This window comes from Carlito syrichta, unplaced genomic scaffold (assembly GCF_000164805.1).
Source record: "Carlito syrichta isolate Samal-C Ts95f unplaced genomic scaffold, Tarsius_syrichta-2.0.1 Scaffold308652, whole genome shotgun sequence".
In the NCBI taxonomy this organism is placed as follows: domain Eukaryota; kingdom Metazoa; phylum Chordata; class Mammalia; order Primates; family Tarsiidae; genus Carlito; species Carlito syrichta.
This window is the reverse complement of record NW_007252748.1, coordinates 857,764-873,602: the sequence shown is the minus strand read 5'-3', so window position 1 is coordinate 873,602 and position 15,839 is coordinate 857,764. Positions and strand designations below refer to the sequence as shown.

Below are 15,839 nucleotides of genomic sequence, written 5' to 3'. Positions count from 1 at the left end.
CTCGCTGCCCAGGCGGGTCTCGAACCCATGGGCTCAGGCAATCCACTCACCTCAGCCTCCCAAAGGCACGAATTACAGGCTGAGCCACTGAGCCTGGCTTTTTCTGTTTTTTTTGTTTTGAGTTGGAGTTTCACTCTGTCACCCAGACTGGAGTGCAGTGGTGGCTCCCAGCCACCGCAGCCTCGACCTGCTGGGTTCTGGCGATCCTTCTGCCTCAGCCTTCCAGGGAACTACAGGTGCGTGCTACCACGCCTGGCTAATTTTTGATTTATTATAGAGATGAGGTCTCACCAAGTTGCCCAGGTGGGTCTCGAACCCGCGGACTCGGGCAATTCACTCACCTCAGCCTCCCAAAGCGCAGGATTACAGGCCTGAGCCACTGAACCTGGCTGAGTATTACAGTTTTAATACAGTTTTCTTTTTTCTTAAAATGAGTATACTGTAATCCCAGCACTTAGAGAACAGCCTGGGCAACTTGGCGAGACCTCATCTCTACATTAAATTTAAAAATTGACTGGGCATGGTAGTGTGCTCCTGTAGTTCTGGCTACTTGGAAGGCTGAGACAGAAGGATCCCTGGAGCCCAGCAGGTTGATGCTGGCGTGGCCATGAACATGCCACTGCACTCCAGCCTTGACAACAGAGTGAGACTCCAACTCAAAAATTAAAAAAAAAAAATGAGTATACTTTTTTTGGCACCCTCTGTTTTAATCAATTTGGGGTGAGTTGCCATTTTAATAATATTGACTCTACCAATCCATGAAATTGAGGTGTCTCTCCATTTATTTACATCTGTCCTTTAATAGAGTTAAACCCACTATACACTGACAGACACACACACACATTTTCCCAATTTGTTAAACAGCTTTATAATGCCTTTCTCTCATTCCTTCCCTGCATCCCACTGCCTTTCACTTTTAGATTATTGTGCTTTTGGGCCTAACTATCACATTAGTAAGTTTGTGCCAGTTTGTTATATTTAACAAGCTTTTCCAGATTCTTTATTCCCTTTTTAAAATTTTTTATTTTTATTTTAAAGTTGTGGGGTACAATTCAGCATTAGGTATTCCCTTTTCTTATGTCCCACATAACACTCTTACTTGGATTTATTCTTCATTTTGTCAAACTTTATTTTTGAACAATTTTTGCAAAAATTTCATTTTGCCATCTCATTTGTATACTAGTCTACCATATTCTAGAATCAAAATTGTTTTCCTTCAGGACTTTGAAGATATAGGTATGTTGTCTTTTGTATTCAGTATGTTGACTGAGAGGATTGTTGTCAATATGATTTTATATTTTTGTATATAAGGCGTCTTTTTGGAAACTTAAAATTTTTCTCTTGGGTTCCTGAAAGTTTTGCACTATCTAAAGTCTCTATTTCATTTAGAGATTTTCTTGATCTTAGCTTTTGAACTTTATTAATTTCTAAAAAAATTTTATTTGTGCCTTATTTTGTAGTCTATGTTCTTTCTAGAACTGCTTTTTTTTTTTTTTTTTTGAGTTGGAGTCTCACTCTGTCACCCAGACTGGAGTGCAATGGCCGCTCCCAGCCACCACAGCCTCGACCTGCTGGGCTCCGGTGATCCTTCTGCCTCAGCCTTCCAAGTAGCTGGAACTACAGGCGCACGCTACCACGCCCAGCTGATTTTTTAATTTATTGTAGAGATGAGGTCTCGCCAAGTTGCCCAGGCGGGTCTTGAACCCGTGGGCTCAGGCAATCCACTCACCTCAGCCTCCCAAGGCGCGGGATTACAGACTGAGCCACCGAGCCCAGCTAGAACTGCTTTTAAATAGATGTTATACTTTTTCTTACCTTGCTTTATATTTCATATCTTACTTTCCTTCCCAGAAAAAATTCATTTCCTCAGTTTTCTAACTATGTCATATGTTCTTCTATTGTCAGTCATATATTTAATTCTTAGGCTTCAGGGGTTTCCCCCCCCCATATCAGTCTACTGTTTAATTGAAGTCATATCTAGTACCCTTTTGAGGGTATTGATTTTGCATACTTAAAGCTGTTCTCAGTTTATCCTGTTAAACATTTCCTTGAGTATTATTTTGTTCTCAAATTGCTTTTCCTCTGTTTCATGATGTTGCTTTTCTCAAATGTTGATTCTTAGTTTTTTCCTATCTTTTCCTTGTTTGCCTGTAGAAGCCTTTTGTGTTTGCATTGCTTGCCTCCAGGAGAGGTGAGACATATTGTCTGATGGACTTTTATTCTGACTTTGTGTTTTCTGTTTCTTCTGGGGGCAAGTAGCTACCTAAGTTGCTGTCTTATTTATCTGGTCCTAATGCTACTGCTACAGTCTGGGTACAGGTAACAGTGTTTCTTACTGCTCATCATGAGCAAGATGATAGGGAAGGGGAGAAAAGAGTTAATTAACCCTGTTCCGAATATGACTGCCAGTCACTTGTTCTTTTCATTGGTGTTGGGCTGTTCTCTCTTGTATGCATTGAATCTGGTATCATTTAGATTTTTCTAAGCTGTTCCTACCTCCTCAGCTCTTTTCTTCTATGTGGGTTATGTGCAATAGTTTGTTTAGTTTTCAGAAAGCTGTTTTTTTTTACCTATAGTGAATTCTTCTGTCATTCTTTCACCTTTTATGTTCTTCATTTTTATTGTTTCTTTTTTTTTAATGTTTCTGTTTAAATAGTTCCTCTTGTATTGTATTCTCCAAGAGGGAAAATATTTATTTATGCTTAAATAAGGTACCCATATAAAAATTTTATCTGGTACTCTTTTCCCATTACACATGTACAAGTCTAAAAAAAAGATCTCAAAAACGTTAACTTTTGTCTTGGTTATAAAATAGTCTGTCTCTTTCAAAAGTAGTAATAATTTTTATTTTTGTTTTGTTTATGATTTTGATTTTTGTTTTTAAAAAATGTTTCCTTTCCCTTTTGTTTTCCAGCTCTTTTATGCCTTTCAAGATGATAGGTATCTGTACATGGTAATGGAGTACATGCCTGGTGGAGACCTTGTAAACCTTATGAGTAATTATGATGTGCCTGAAAAATGGGCCAAATTTTATACTGCTGAAGTTGTTCTTGCTCTGGATGCAATACACTCCATGGGTTTAATACACAGAGATGTGAAGCCTGACAACATGCTCTTGGATAAACATGGACATCTAAAATTAGCAGATTTTGGCACATGTATGAAGATGGATGAAGTAAGTAAGCACATTTTAAAAATACTAGTTTTTTGAGGAACAAAAATAAATGAAATACCTCAAACAAGGCCTTCATAGAACGAAGATAAATTTATTTTTTGTAACCATGTAACAACTCAAATAAGGTAAAAACTAAACTGAAACATTACTAATTATTCATGCAGCTATAGAGTAAAATACCAAGAGAAATTTAAAACTCAGCTAACTTAGTTGTCTTCCTCGTGAAGTGTTGACAGCCATTTGCTACCAATCAAAACTGGTTCATAGGTATAATGATCTAGGTGAAGAAGTAAGATACAAAATCTAAATTAAGGTACATTTGTACTCTCATTGTTATTTCTGCTTTTTCCTTGAAGAAAAGAGTTAAGGTAAGGAAAAAAATTTATGTTACCACCTCTTACCTGACCCCTTTGCATCAACCATATAGAATAAATTTGGGGGCATCATCTGTTATGATGTTTTGCCTATTGAACAGCTCATATTATGATTAATAGGTTCTGTGGCATTAACCAGCCTCATGGCTAATTATGATATTGATTCATTTTGGTGGCAAAACTTATGTTTTGCCCTTTCTCTGTAAGCATGTTGTAATTCCTGATCAGTAGGAATCGTGTTTTATTTCCTTTATATTCATCTGTTTGATCTAGGAAGTGACTTGTAAATGTTAATATAGATTGACAGCAAACTATTTCATTTTTTGTGTTTTTTAAAACTTTCCAGGATGCTTATATAGCTAATCTATTTCTTAATTACTTAATCAAGACATTTGTTTTGAATTATGATAATTTTTTTCTCTTTACCCCTTATTCATGTCACCAGTATGACATTCACTTTTATTGATCATTTTGCCTTTAGAGTTCTTCCAAGCTCAGTTCTGATTTTACCTCATCTTTAAAGTTCTCCCTGGTAATTGTGACCTGACTGATCATTCTTCTAGTGTCATAATATCTTCTTCACCTATTCAGAATTTGTGCTACACTTGATAGGCTATCTTATACTTTTTTGTCTACTTAGTCTACCCAACTAATACTTAACATCCTTTTATGGTTTTGGTTTTATTGATAGGATCTGTTACTATGTTCTAAAACTGTTAATCAGTTTTTAATGGGTGAAGTTTTTTATTGTGCCTAAAGCTCCCTCTTGTGGCATTTAGCATGATGTAGTATGAAATGATTAACAGTGAAAGTTATCTCTAATGAAAATAAAGTTTGAAATAATATCCCAGTAGAATTTTGAACTTTTTTATGTCTGATGTACACAATGTATGATGTTCATGTGTTGCACGTCCATAAATATATTCTGATTTTCATGAAACAAAAATTAGAGAAGTGAATCATACTACATGTTTTTAGGGAGGGTGAGGGTAGCTAAGGAAAGAAAAATAGAGTAAGAGAATATAGGGAACAGGATGGAATATGGTACTTACAAAATAATTGTTACGCATGTAAGCAAATACTGAACTCAGCTATTGAAATATTTTATGTTGTCTCTTTACAAGGCAAAATAGAATATGACCTATGTAGTTTTGTTTACTGTTTTAAAATTCAGGTATGGATACTTGAGTTAATTATACATCTTGGCTTGCAGTTTTGTTGTCATAGTAGTCTACACAAAAGCTTCATCTTGTTTTCATTTTGTATTTTCCTCCTTTTAGTTTTTGTCTCATTCTGTCTTTACCTGATAGTCAGTGAATAGAGTGTTTATTATATGTTTTTGCAGTGTATTTGTGTAGTGTACATATATATTCTTAGTTTGTATGAAAAATGTAGTATCATAGATGTCATTTGTTTATTTTGTTACTCAATATTGTTTTCATATCTATTCCTGATAAATGTAAATTAGTTCCTTGCTCCTTTCCCCTGCTTAGTATTTCATAGTATCTATCAATTTACCTTATTATTTACCTGGTGTTGGATTTCTAGGTCACCTCCATACTGCTACCAACAATACTGTCTTCAACATCTTTGTACATGTTCCATGTGTATCCTGACAAGGATTTCGTTAAGTATTATCTTAGAAGTAAAACTACTATATCACAGGCTACATAGATCTCCAGAATGGCTATAAATGTTTATAACCTCTTACCGGTGGTGCTTGAGAGATCTTGTCTCACCATGTTCTCACCCTTATTATTCAGTTCTCTAAGTGTTACCATTACATTGGTTTAAAGTAGTATCTTAAAAATTGATGACAAATCTCTTTTCATATATTTGTCATTTCTCTTTTGTGAATTATCTATGTAATTCTTCTGACTCTTAAATTGGCTTCTCATTGATATACAGGGATTTTTTAAATATAACCTAGGAAGTGATTGCATAGATATTGCTGATGTCATCTTCCAGTCTGCTACCCATCTATGTCTTTGAATAGCAAACTTCCATTTTGATTTTTAAAAACACTGAACTTTAAAAGTGTTTCTTGTTTTACCCCAAACCTCCGTTTTTCAAGTAGTACTAATAATGTGAGTGATTATATAATGTTGAAGAACAAAGGAGTTTTTTATTAAAAACTATAGTATCTAGATTTATAATTTTATATTAGTTGTTACTCTGAATAATATTATTGCAAGTTTCAGGTTTATCACTTTGTTTGCCTTTGTCTGGTTATTGTTAGTATACCAAAGCAATTAGAAATATTCACAACTTCATCTCATTCATCTGTAGAAGGGATTGGCAAACTAGAACACAAGGATCTAATTTGGCCTGTTCTGTGGTTGTTATACGGCTTATGTGCTAAAAATGATTTTTACATTTTTTATTTTTTCTTATTTATTTTGAGTCGTAGTCACCCAGTCTGTCACCCAGGCTGGAGTGTAGTGGCATGCTCATGGCCACTGCAACCTCAACCTACTGGGCTCAGGTGATCCTTCCGCTTCAGCCTCCCAAGTAGCCAGAACTACAGGCGCATGCCACCATGCCCAGCTAATTTTTTGATTTATTACAGAGACAAGGTCTCACCAAGTTGCCCAGGCTGATATTGAATCCCTAGACTCAGGCAGTCCTCTCACCTTGGCCTCCCAAAGAACTGGGATTACAGGCTTGAGCCACCATGCCTGTCCTGATTTTTACATTTTTTAAAAGGTTGTTCAAAAAAAGAAGAAAAATATGTGACAGAGACCCTGTGTGGTTCATGAAGCCAAAATACTTACAGTCTGGCTTTTACAGAAAATATTTGCTAGCCCTTTATCTATAATATAGACATAGATACTCAAATCATTTTTCAGCTATCCTGGCTTCCTAGAAAATATCATGCCATGGCTTAAAGCAAAAATAAAATACAACTTAAGCCTAAGATCATTTGTTACTATCACAATTAAGAGTAATAGTATCTCTTCAAATTCTGTCATTAATAAATTATGAGTTACACAAATTTCTTAATATCTGGATATTATTGCTGTTACTAGCTCAAAAAAAATCTTCATCTGGATGTGAGAGAGTCATACTGTAGTATAGTTATATCTAGATGTGTCTCGATGACAGCTGAGAGCTACCTGTATGTAAAATCACTCACATCAGTTAGATGTGTTGGGTTTACTCTTTGTTGTGCATTTCAACAGCAACCTTTTATGACACATTGTGTGTTAAATTACCTGAAGATAGGATAAAATGTCATTTATTAATATTCTAGTGTATACCATTTGATTAAATTGAGTTATAGTTTTTAAAAAGCTAACTGGTAAATTGTTAATGTTTTTAACCCTTCTATACATGACATCAATTTTAAAAATACAGGTGTTCAGAAACTTGTGTTTCTGAAAAGCCTTATTTTCTGTAAAATCTTATATTACAAAGAACAAGTTTATGGGAACAATAGTCATAGACCAGTAAAAGCTATGAAACTTTGCAATGAGAGTCCTAATGAAAATAATTGATACCCTGCGGGAATAACTGGAATAGTCCAGCTTTGTGTGGCTGTGGGCGCTGCAGCATTGCAGACAGAAAAAGGATTCTATAACCAGTTGGACTAGTTTTTTTTTTTTAAGGTAGAACACAAGAAGCAGCAGGACCTGCACTAGTTAAGAACTCTTATGGGGCAAGGGGTCTGACTCTGAAAAGAATGAACAAGTGCTAATTTTTAATATTTAAAATAGACTGAAAAACCTCCTACCCTTGCAGCAGGAAGCTTTTAGTGCTTCTGATAATTAAAAATTCCATTTACAGTGTTTCTTTTCCATCTTCATAGGAAGCATTTTAGTAGTTTCTTAGATCAACGCCAAGATTTATCATTGACCAATTTTGAATTTTTAGTAAATTCTCACCATTTTTGCTATTTTGTCAGTAACAAAACATTAAATATATTTAGCAAATATACATTTAATATGATACATTGAAAATAAAATAATTTGAGAAACCTTTTGAAAATGCATACCTGATTATCTTGCTCTCTGGCTTAAATACTCTTCAATAGATTTTGATATGAATAAAGTTCAAAGCCTTTAGCTTGTCCCATGAAGCCTCTTATGCTGATACGACCCCGGCCAGTTTTGTTGCCATAGTCTTTATCATTTAACAGTACCTTATGACTCAGAAGTCTTGAGCTACATGAAGTTCTTTTTGCATTGTGATATTTTGTGATTCTTGGCCTACATATATACTGTTTAATAGTTTCCTGAAAAATTTCTACTCATATTTTAAAACTCAGTTCCAAATTTGCTATCTTGTGAAGGCTCCTTATGTTGGCCCCCATGTCCTTTCAACATGCCCTCCTTTTGGAGCATTGTCTTATTTTTTGACATTACAAGATCGTCAAGACTTATATTTTCTGCCTTAGCCCTGGAATCAGCCACTTCTCCAAGAAGCTCTGATTCTTTTTATTAAAAAATAGTATTTAGAAATCAATAATTGGATTCCAATGTGTTCATTGCTTCTGAAGTGTCATTACTTCTAGGCCCTGTCAGCAGACAGTTAGGAGGTATAGATTGTATATGCTATATGTACTTAACCACATGCACACATATGTTTATATTTAATTTTGTATCTGTCTGTATATATAGTATATTAGAAAGTATGAGTTCATACTAAACACCACAGGACTCATTCTAGTTTTCCTCCTTTCTTTTTTGTAATTTCTTTTGTGAACATTGAGAAACCAGGCTCTCATTATCTAGGACATATTTATTTACTTGTTTAATCCTAGTATACGCATGCAATTATTTCAAAATTGCCATTTCTTACTTCTCTGACAAGCATTTGCTAACTAAATTTTATTTGCTAAATAAAATTATTATTTTTGTACACTTCATTTTGTTTTTAGTGAGTCTTATAATATCCTGTTAAGATATTGTTTTCCAAGTTATTTTACTTTTCTTTCCCCTTCAGTATGATTATGTTATTTATTTACAAAAACAGATTCATTTCTTACTTTTTGTACTCCATTTAGAGTTACTCCAGCCTCCTGGTTGATTTTAATTGTTTATTTTTTGGATATATGTTACGAGAAGTATCTCTTGCTCCTACTCCTACTGCCTTTTCCCGTTACTCTCTTCCTATCCTTTTCCCACCCACCTCCTGTTGGTAAACCTGTGTCTTTAGTTTCTGATTTATCCTTTCCATATGTCTTCTAAACAGGATCAGAGGTTTGTCATAAATGTAGATTCTATATTCATATAATTTGAGAACTTCCCCATGAGATAGTTTTTGATTATCTTTAATGTTTTTAGATACTTATTTTTAAAAAATTCCAATAAGTTAGTCAGAAAAATGATTTTTGACTATAAAGTTGGAACTTTCATTTTCTAAAAGCACAATATTATTTACACAACTTAGCAATTAGTAAAGTATATACATACAGTTTTGCACCTATGAAACTCTTTAGTCCTACCAGAGTATTTATTATGCAGTTAGATTTTCAAACTGGTAGACAGTTTAGTTTTCCAACCTTAATTGTGTGGAACTTTGTATTTAATTGGTTTGGATTTCACTGTAAAGCCTAACTTGCCAATCCTTTACAGCCTAACAGCCTAACTTTATGCCAATCTTTTCTTTTTCTTTTTTTCTTTCTTTCTTTTTTTTTTTTTTGAGTTGGAGTTTCACTCTGTCACCCAGATTGGAGAGCAGTGCCAACCTCACGGCCACCCCAGTGTTGACCTGCTGGGTTCTAGCGATCCTTCCAAGTAGCTGGAACTACAGGCGTGTGCTACCAAACCCAGCTAATTTTTTGATTTATTGCCAGATGAGGTCTCGCCAACATGCCTGGGCTGGTCTCAAATCTGTGGGCTCAGCCACTAAGCTCAATCGCCGATCTTTTCTTCTCGTGCCCTTTTCTCTGAATGCTAAATAATTTTTCTTTTGGTTATGTGTGTGTGCGTGCACACGAGCGCACGCGTGTGTATGTATGTGTGTCTACTAAAGTGATTTCAGTAATTCTTAAGTCTCACGTGATCTATTTTTTAAAAGTCTCATTTCTGTGGATATATGTGAAATGAGACGGTTTTCTTTACCTGAAAAAGTCTTTCAGTTTTTCCCCCAATAGAAGTTTACAAAGATATTAGCATAGTCCATGATAAAAATTATCGCAAACCCTGCCTTTTGATGTCATGCATTGTCTTGTTCATCATTTATCCTTTGTAGTAATCCACACAAAGTATTACTCCCATAGTTTGCTCAATTATTGCCACAAAATTTATTTTTAAAATCTCTATTCAAACTAAAATGACTTCTGTTCTCTATTTGCTGTATACTTGGGAAAATAAAATCATTGAGTTATTTCTGCTAATTTTAGAATGAATGAAAAGATTGTCTTTTGAAATTAACTTCCCATGCTTAACATGTTTTATAGCACTCAAATAAAAGCATTTACATAAATTATACTTATAAAACACAGTGAGGCCAAGCATAGTGGCTCACACCTGTAATCCCAGCACTTTGGGAGCCTGAGACAGGAGGATTGCTTGAGCCTAGGAATTTGAGACTAGCCTGGCCAACATGGCAAGACCCCATCTCTATTCAAAATAAATAAATAAAATACAATGAATTTCCTTTGTCCAAAGTGGTCATAATACTTTGGTAATATATAGTAATACTAATCTGGTAGTTTGTATAACTTCCTTGGGAGGAATATGGGTAGCACATTCTTTACTGGGCAGGTAGGAATTAAAGGGCATTTAAATTAATTTGTAAAATCATTGAAAGTTGGACAGAGCTGAAGGTGAAAGAATGTTACTTCCCATTGTACTTCTATAGTGATTTAATTTTGCTACATGCACACTTATACATGTATGTGCACACACACACCCCTGTAATGATTATTATCCTTGTTGAAAGGACATCAGATAGGGATTATCTTATTACCTACTGAAACGAAACACAGATAAGTAGTGTTTTCTGGTTGTTTATTTGATCATCTTGCCAAATATATTGATGCCACAGCTGCATATATCTAAATATATAGCTTGGAAGTGTAGCTTTCAAACTTTTAAGATCTTTTAATGTAAACATTTGGTCTATTTCTTCATTTTTTTCTTGATAATATAAGAACAATTTTTTATTCAGCCTCCAAACTAGGACTCTTTGTCATCTTAATTGCTCCAGTCTTTTTGGAAATATGAACGCTTTCTTTTTCTAATGATTCTTTTCCCCAGGGCGGGTGCTTTAAGACCACATTTTGCACTTTTCTTCTTTTTTTTTTTTTTGAGTTGGAGTCTCACTCTGTCGCCCAGACTGGAGTGCAGTGGCCGCTCCCAGCCACCGCAGCCTCAACCTGCTGGGCTCCAGCGATCCTTCTGCCTCAGCCTTCCAAGTAGCTGGAACTACAGGCACGCGCTACTACGCCCGGCTCATTTTTGATTTATTGTAGAGATAAGGTCTCGCCAAGTTGCCCAGGCGGGTCTCGAACCCGCGGGCTCGGGCAATCCACTCACCTCAGCCTCCCAAAGCGCTGGGATTACAGGCTGAGCCACCGAGCCCGGCTTGCACGTTTCTTATATCTACTTCATAGTGTAAGAAATAAGACACAGAAACAAAAGTTCTTAGTTTGCATGGACTCTCCATGGAATTTACCACCTTTCTTTCATTGATGAACTTGCCTGTATTTTAGAGTTGAAATTATTTCTGATCTCCCATGAGCCAAACATTTTAATGCATTTCATAATATATTTATTTTCGGTATCTCAAAGCAATGAAGTTCTGTTGGTAGCACTGTGTAGTCATTGTATATCTATCAATAAGTGGATTAGTTGAATTTATATATGTGTGTTTACACTGATATTTTTCTTTATCTCTATTATTTACCCAGACAGGCATGGTGCATTGTGATACAGCAGTTGGAACACCTGATTATATATCACCTGAGGTTCTGAAATCACAAGGAGGTGATGGTTATTATGGACGAGAATGTGATTGGTGGTCTGTAGGTGTTTTCCTTTTTGAGATGCTAGTGGGTAAGTAAATATTTTAACTTGTTCTTTTTCCTAAACCCTTTTTATAATACTTTAGTTCAGTCAACAATTTGAGAATATAAGAAAATTAATTACTTGTGTTCTAGGGAAGAATTAGAATTTCTGGAAACTAAGTAGAAGATAAAAAGAATTGAAAGTTTGTTACTAGGAAATATTTCTCCAGTAGATCTTTTTGAATTAAGAAAATATTAGGAAAAGAAGCAAGTTTACAGCTTCAGTGGGCCTCTATTCTAAGATTTTCTTATCAGTCATGTTAGTTATACATTTTTAAATATAAGACTGGTAATATTTGCCCCTGTAGTAATAGTGAACTAAAATTACTTGTTAGTTTATGTAATTGTTATATAATTAATTTTGTAAACTATACAGTTTTTTCTTGTATTTTCTACCTGTATGTATGTATGCTTGTAATTCCAGTAAAATGAATTATAAGTATAGTTATTGGCCATCTGCTTATCAAAATAAATATATTTTATAATATTTCAGTTTTAGAAAACTCAGGGATAGATGTATTTTGACCAGATCAAAATTTAAAAGCCTAAAATATTTCAGAACTTTTTTTACATCATAGGTTTAAATACTTAAGGTTTCTCATTCTTAAGTACTAGGGTCTCAAAAATGCCTTCTGGCTAAGGAAGCCAGTGACTGAATCAGTGGCTTGGGGACAAGGGGAGAAAATGTAGCTAAATCCACTTTTCAAGGCAACTGTAATGAGGCTAATACCATAGTATAGAATGACTTTAGAGCTGAAAAAATACTTTTGGTGTTACAGAAATTTATTTTCTAGAAGATGACCCTAAAAGAAATTGGTAGTGTAAAATCTGTATAATAATATAATTACTGCTAAAAAATCAGAAACCTTTGGTAAATTTCAGATTTAAATAATAATTACAATGGAACATTTTTGTGGCATAAATTGCCTTCTTGATAATCATCCTGTGTATGTAGTATTGATCATTGTGCTTAGGTACATGTCATACTATGATCTACTTTGTTTTGGGCCTTTGTCTTTGTTGTGAATCTGTTTGAACACTACATGATCCAGGTCAAGTAGCTGTATATTATCCTACCTCTGGTCTGATTTGATGATGTATTAGGTTGTGTCTTATAATCTTTTGAAAGTAGTATATGTAATCTTATTTGCCCAGATTTTCCTTGTAGGGATTTAGAAAATAAGGTATTTTGGAGAAAGTAATTTGGCTCATTTGAAGAGGCCATTTAAATTCCATTCTACTGCCAGGTAAGGTGGCTCATACATGTAGTCTCAACTACTCAGGTAGCAAAGGCCAGGAGGATTGCTTGAGCCCAGGAGTTTGGGGCCAGCCTGGGCAACATAGTGAGACCCCATCTCTAAAAAATAATAATAATAAATAAAATTTATAAAAAATAAGTAATTTCCTGCTACTGTTTTCAACTCAGAGTTCAAATGGCAGTGAATTGCAGTATTCTGAGACTGCTGTGGTGTTTACTCAGGTTGGTTAGTACTGTACTAAAGATTCTATTGCAGTTAAAAATGGCACTAGAATAATCTTGAATATTATTCTCCTCCACCACCCTTTGAAAACAAGCAAAAAATAAAAACTTGAATGACCCTTTTGAAGTTTTGTACTGGCTGATTTGGGAAAGTCTATCCAAGTTACTTGTAGTTTAGATACACTGGCAGGGCCTTGTAACCTTCGTGGCTTAAGATGAGTGTGGACCAAAATGGTACCTTTAGCTTTTTCTATCTTGACGCTTGTTTTAGTGCCTCTTTATCACAGTCATTAGTTGGAACACTGCATTGGGAGACCATTTCTGCCCTTTGTCAACTCTAGCTGTTTGTCATCTTAGGCAAGTCACTTTCTATCCCTATGAACCTGGCTTTCTCCTGTATAAAATAGTGGAGCTTCCTTACTCTTGAAGTAGCCCTGTCTAGTCTATCATGATGGGAAATGATTTATATTTATGCTGTTCAATGTGGTAGCCACCAGCAACATCGAGCTCTTAAAGTATGGCTAGTATAACTAGGGAACTGCATTTTTCATTTTATTTAATTTCACTTTAACTTTATATTGCCACCTATGGCTAGTGACACTTGTATAATATAGCTCTAGAGAGTAATTGCAAAATGCCAATCTAGCTCAAGCATTAAAGAATTCTGGCTGATCTGACCCCACTTAAGAATTTTTGTCTTTAACTATTCAGTAAATCATTTCCTTTCCTATATTTAAAAAACAACAAATTCTGGAGTTAACACTGATTTTATTTTGCTTTTAAGGGATTGAGATGTGGTTAAAATTTAAACATATTTTTTGTTTATGTTAGTTTGTTTTGACTGGTACTTCTGGCCCATAGACCATTCATTCTTCCATGCATGTGACAAATTTAAACTTAACATATTTAAATATTAGATGAAGAGTGTTTAATTTGTATTCTTTATTACACGTAATATCTTCTTTTTTGAAATTTTAGGGGATACCCCATTTTATGCAGACTCACTTGTAGGAACATATAGCAAAATTATGGATCATAAAAATTCACTGTGTTTCCCTGAAGATGCAGAAATTTCTAAACATGCGAAGAATCTCATCTGTGCCTTCTTAACAGACAGGTAATGTGCTCTGAATTTCTTTGTAGAAAAGCCCTTTTATGTTTAAATTTGTAGACGTAAAAAGGTATACCTAACTTGTCTACATGTGAAATCCACCTCTTTTTCTCATTATCTGACTTACATTTAAGTCTGGGTTGGCCTTCTCCACTGCTAAACCTGGTGTTGGGCTGCCTCATCATTTCGTGTGTGCAACCCAGGTGTAACATAACTCCAACCTGAAGCCTCATGTCCAAAAACAAAAAACAACTTGTCAAAATAATCCTTTTGAGAGAAATAAACTTTGTATTATTTATATTGTTTCCTCTAAGGTGGTTAATCCATATTTTTCTTTATTATACAGCTTTTGAGAGGACTTAACAAGCTATAATTTTTAAAAACTATTGATGTTTTACTTGGTGTGCTTCCTTCCCAATCCTTTTTTATTTGCATTTGAATATGAGCAAGTCTGTTCCAGAAATTCTGTATTTTTAAAAACAAAATACATGAACAAAGGTGTGAAAACCTGCCCCCAATAAGAGAAGCTACAGTACTATTTGGTTTTCCTCCTTTAGTCTCACTATTCATTTTTTTCCTAATATCTCATTTTATGTTTGTGATAGGAATCATCTTGTCAAAGGACTAAAGGACATACAAGAGGGACCCAACCCAAACTTTTATTCACCAGCTTTCTTATCTTGGGGAACTTATTTTACTTTCTGGGGGGAAGTAATTTTACCCACTCATAAAATCAGTGGGCTCAAATTAGATAAATAAGGGCATTTCTAGTTCTAATAAATATGCTATGATTCCTCAGCATACCTGACTGTTGCTGTTACAAGCATTACTTAAGAGCCTACCCTCATACATTCACCTTTGCATACTTTTTTATAGGATAGAATCTTAAAGGTGGAATTCTTGGATACATATTTTACAATTGAGTGATGTCATAAAATTGACCCCCAGAGAAGTTACAGCAATGTGTATTTCCATTAACAATAATTGTGTTCCTCTCATCAAACTAAGTATTATACATTTTTGTCTCTCAAAGGCAATAAAAGTTTCCCCCCCTCAGTGAAGTTAATTATTTTATATATTTATCAATTATTTGTAGAATAAAACTTATATGGTTAATGAACTGTCAATGTTGATAAACTCAAAGTAAAATAGAAATGACAAGTTATATATTAAGTCCTGGAGATTAAGATGTTTTATCTTGGAAAAGAAGGAAAGATGTCTTCTTCTAGAAGATAGAGTAGAAGAAGAAGAACTTAGCCTGTAAAATTTGATGTGGGAACTAAATGGGATTGGTGGTGATGATCATAATTTGTGCTGGATGATACATTATAAAACAGGGTACACCAAACATTAATGAAAGGAATACTATTCATGAAAGAATACTTACTTTTGCAAGTTATGGGAGAGTGAAGTCTATGGAATGATTATACATGGAGAATAGATATTTCGAAATAGGTTAATGCTATAAATGTGGCTAGAAGCACTTCCCTTTAAAGTCTGCACGTTTTCCATTTGTGTCAAACATAGCTCTAGGGCATGTATACAACAGATGCTCTCTATTTTCAGGAAGTCTTCGTTGAAGACTTGAAGGTCAGAGAATGAAATTCTTAGTAACATTTTTCTTGTATTCACAGTAACTTTAATATAAACATAGAAATAGACTTTATCAGAGTCAATATGGATAA

General features: G+C 34.6%; 1 protein-coding gene across 2 annotated transcripts in view; it reads left to right on the top strand.

Annotated features, from left to right (window-relative positions):
• Window positions 1–15,839, top strand: part of ROCK2 (Rho associated coiled-coil containing protein kinase 2) — a 109,825-nt gene that overhangs the window by 54,176 nt on the left and 39,810 nt on the right. The window contains exons 4-6 of one of the 2 annotated variants that reach the window (XM_008065544.2): window positions 2,915–3,175; window positions 11,408–11,552; window positions 14,022–14,160. In XM_008065544.2, coding sequence (XP_008063735.2) covers window positions 2,915–3,175; window positions 11,408–11,552; window positions 14,022–14,160 — 545 coding nt within the window. Of the gene's footprint in view, window positions 1–2,914; window positions 3,176–4,174; window positions 4,620–11,407; window positions 11,553–14,021; window positions 14,161–15,839 lie in introns of those variants that run through there. The other variant, XM_021716266.1, reaches the window with a different exon arrangement.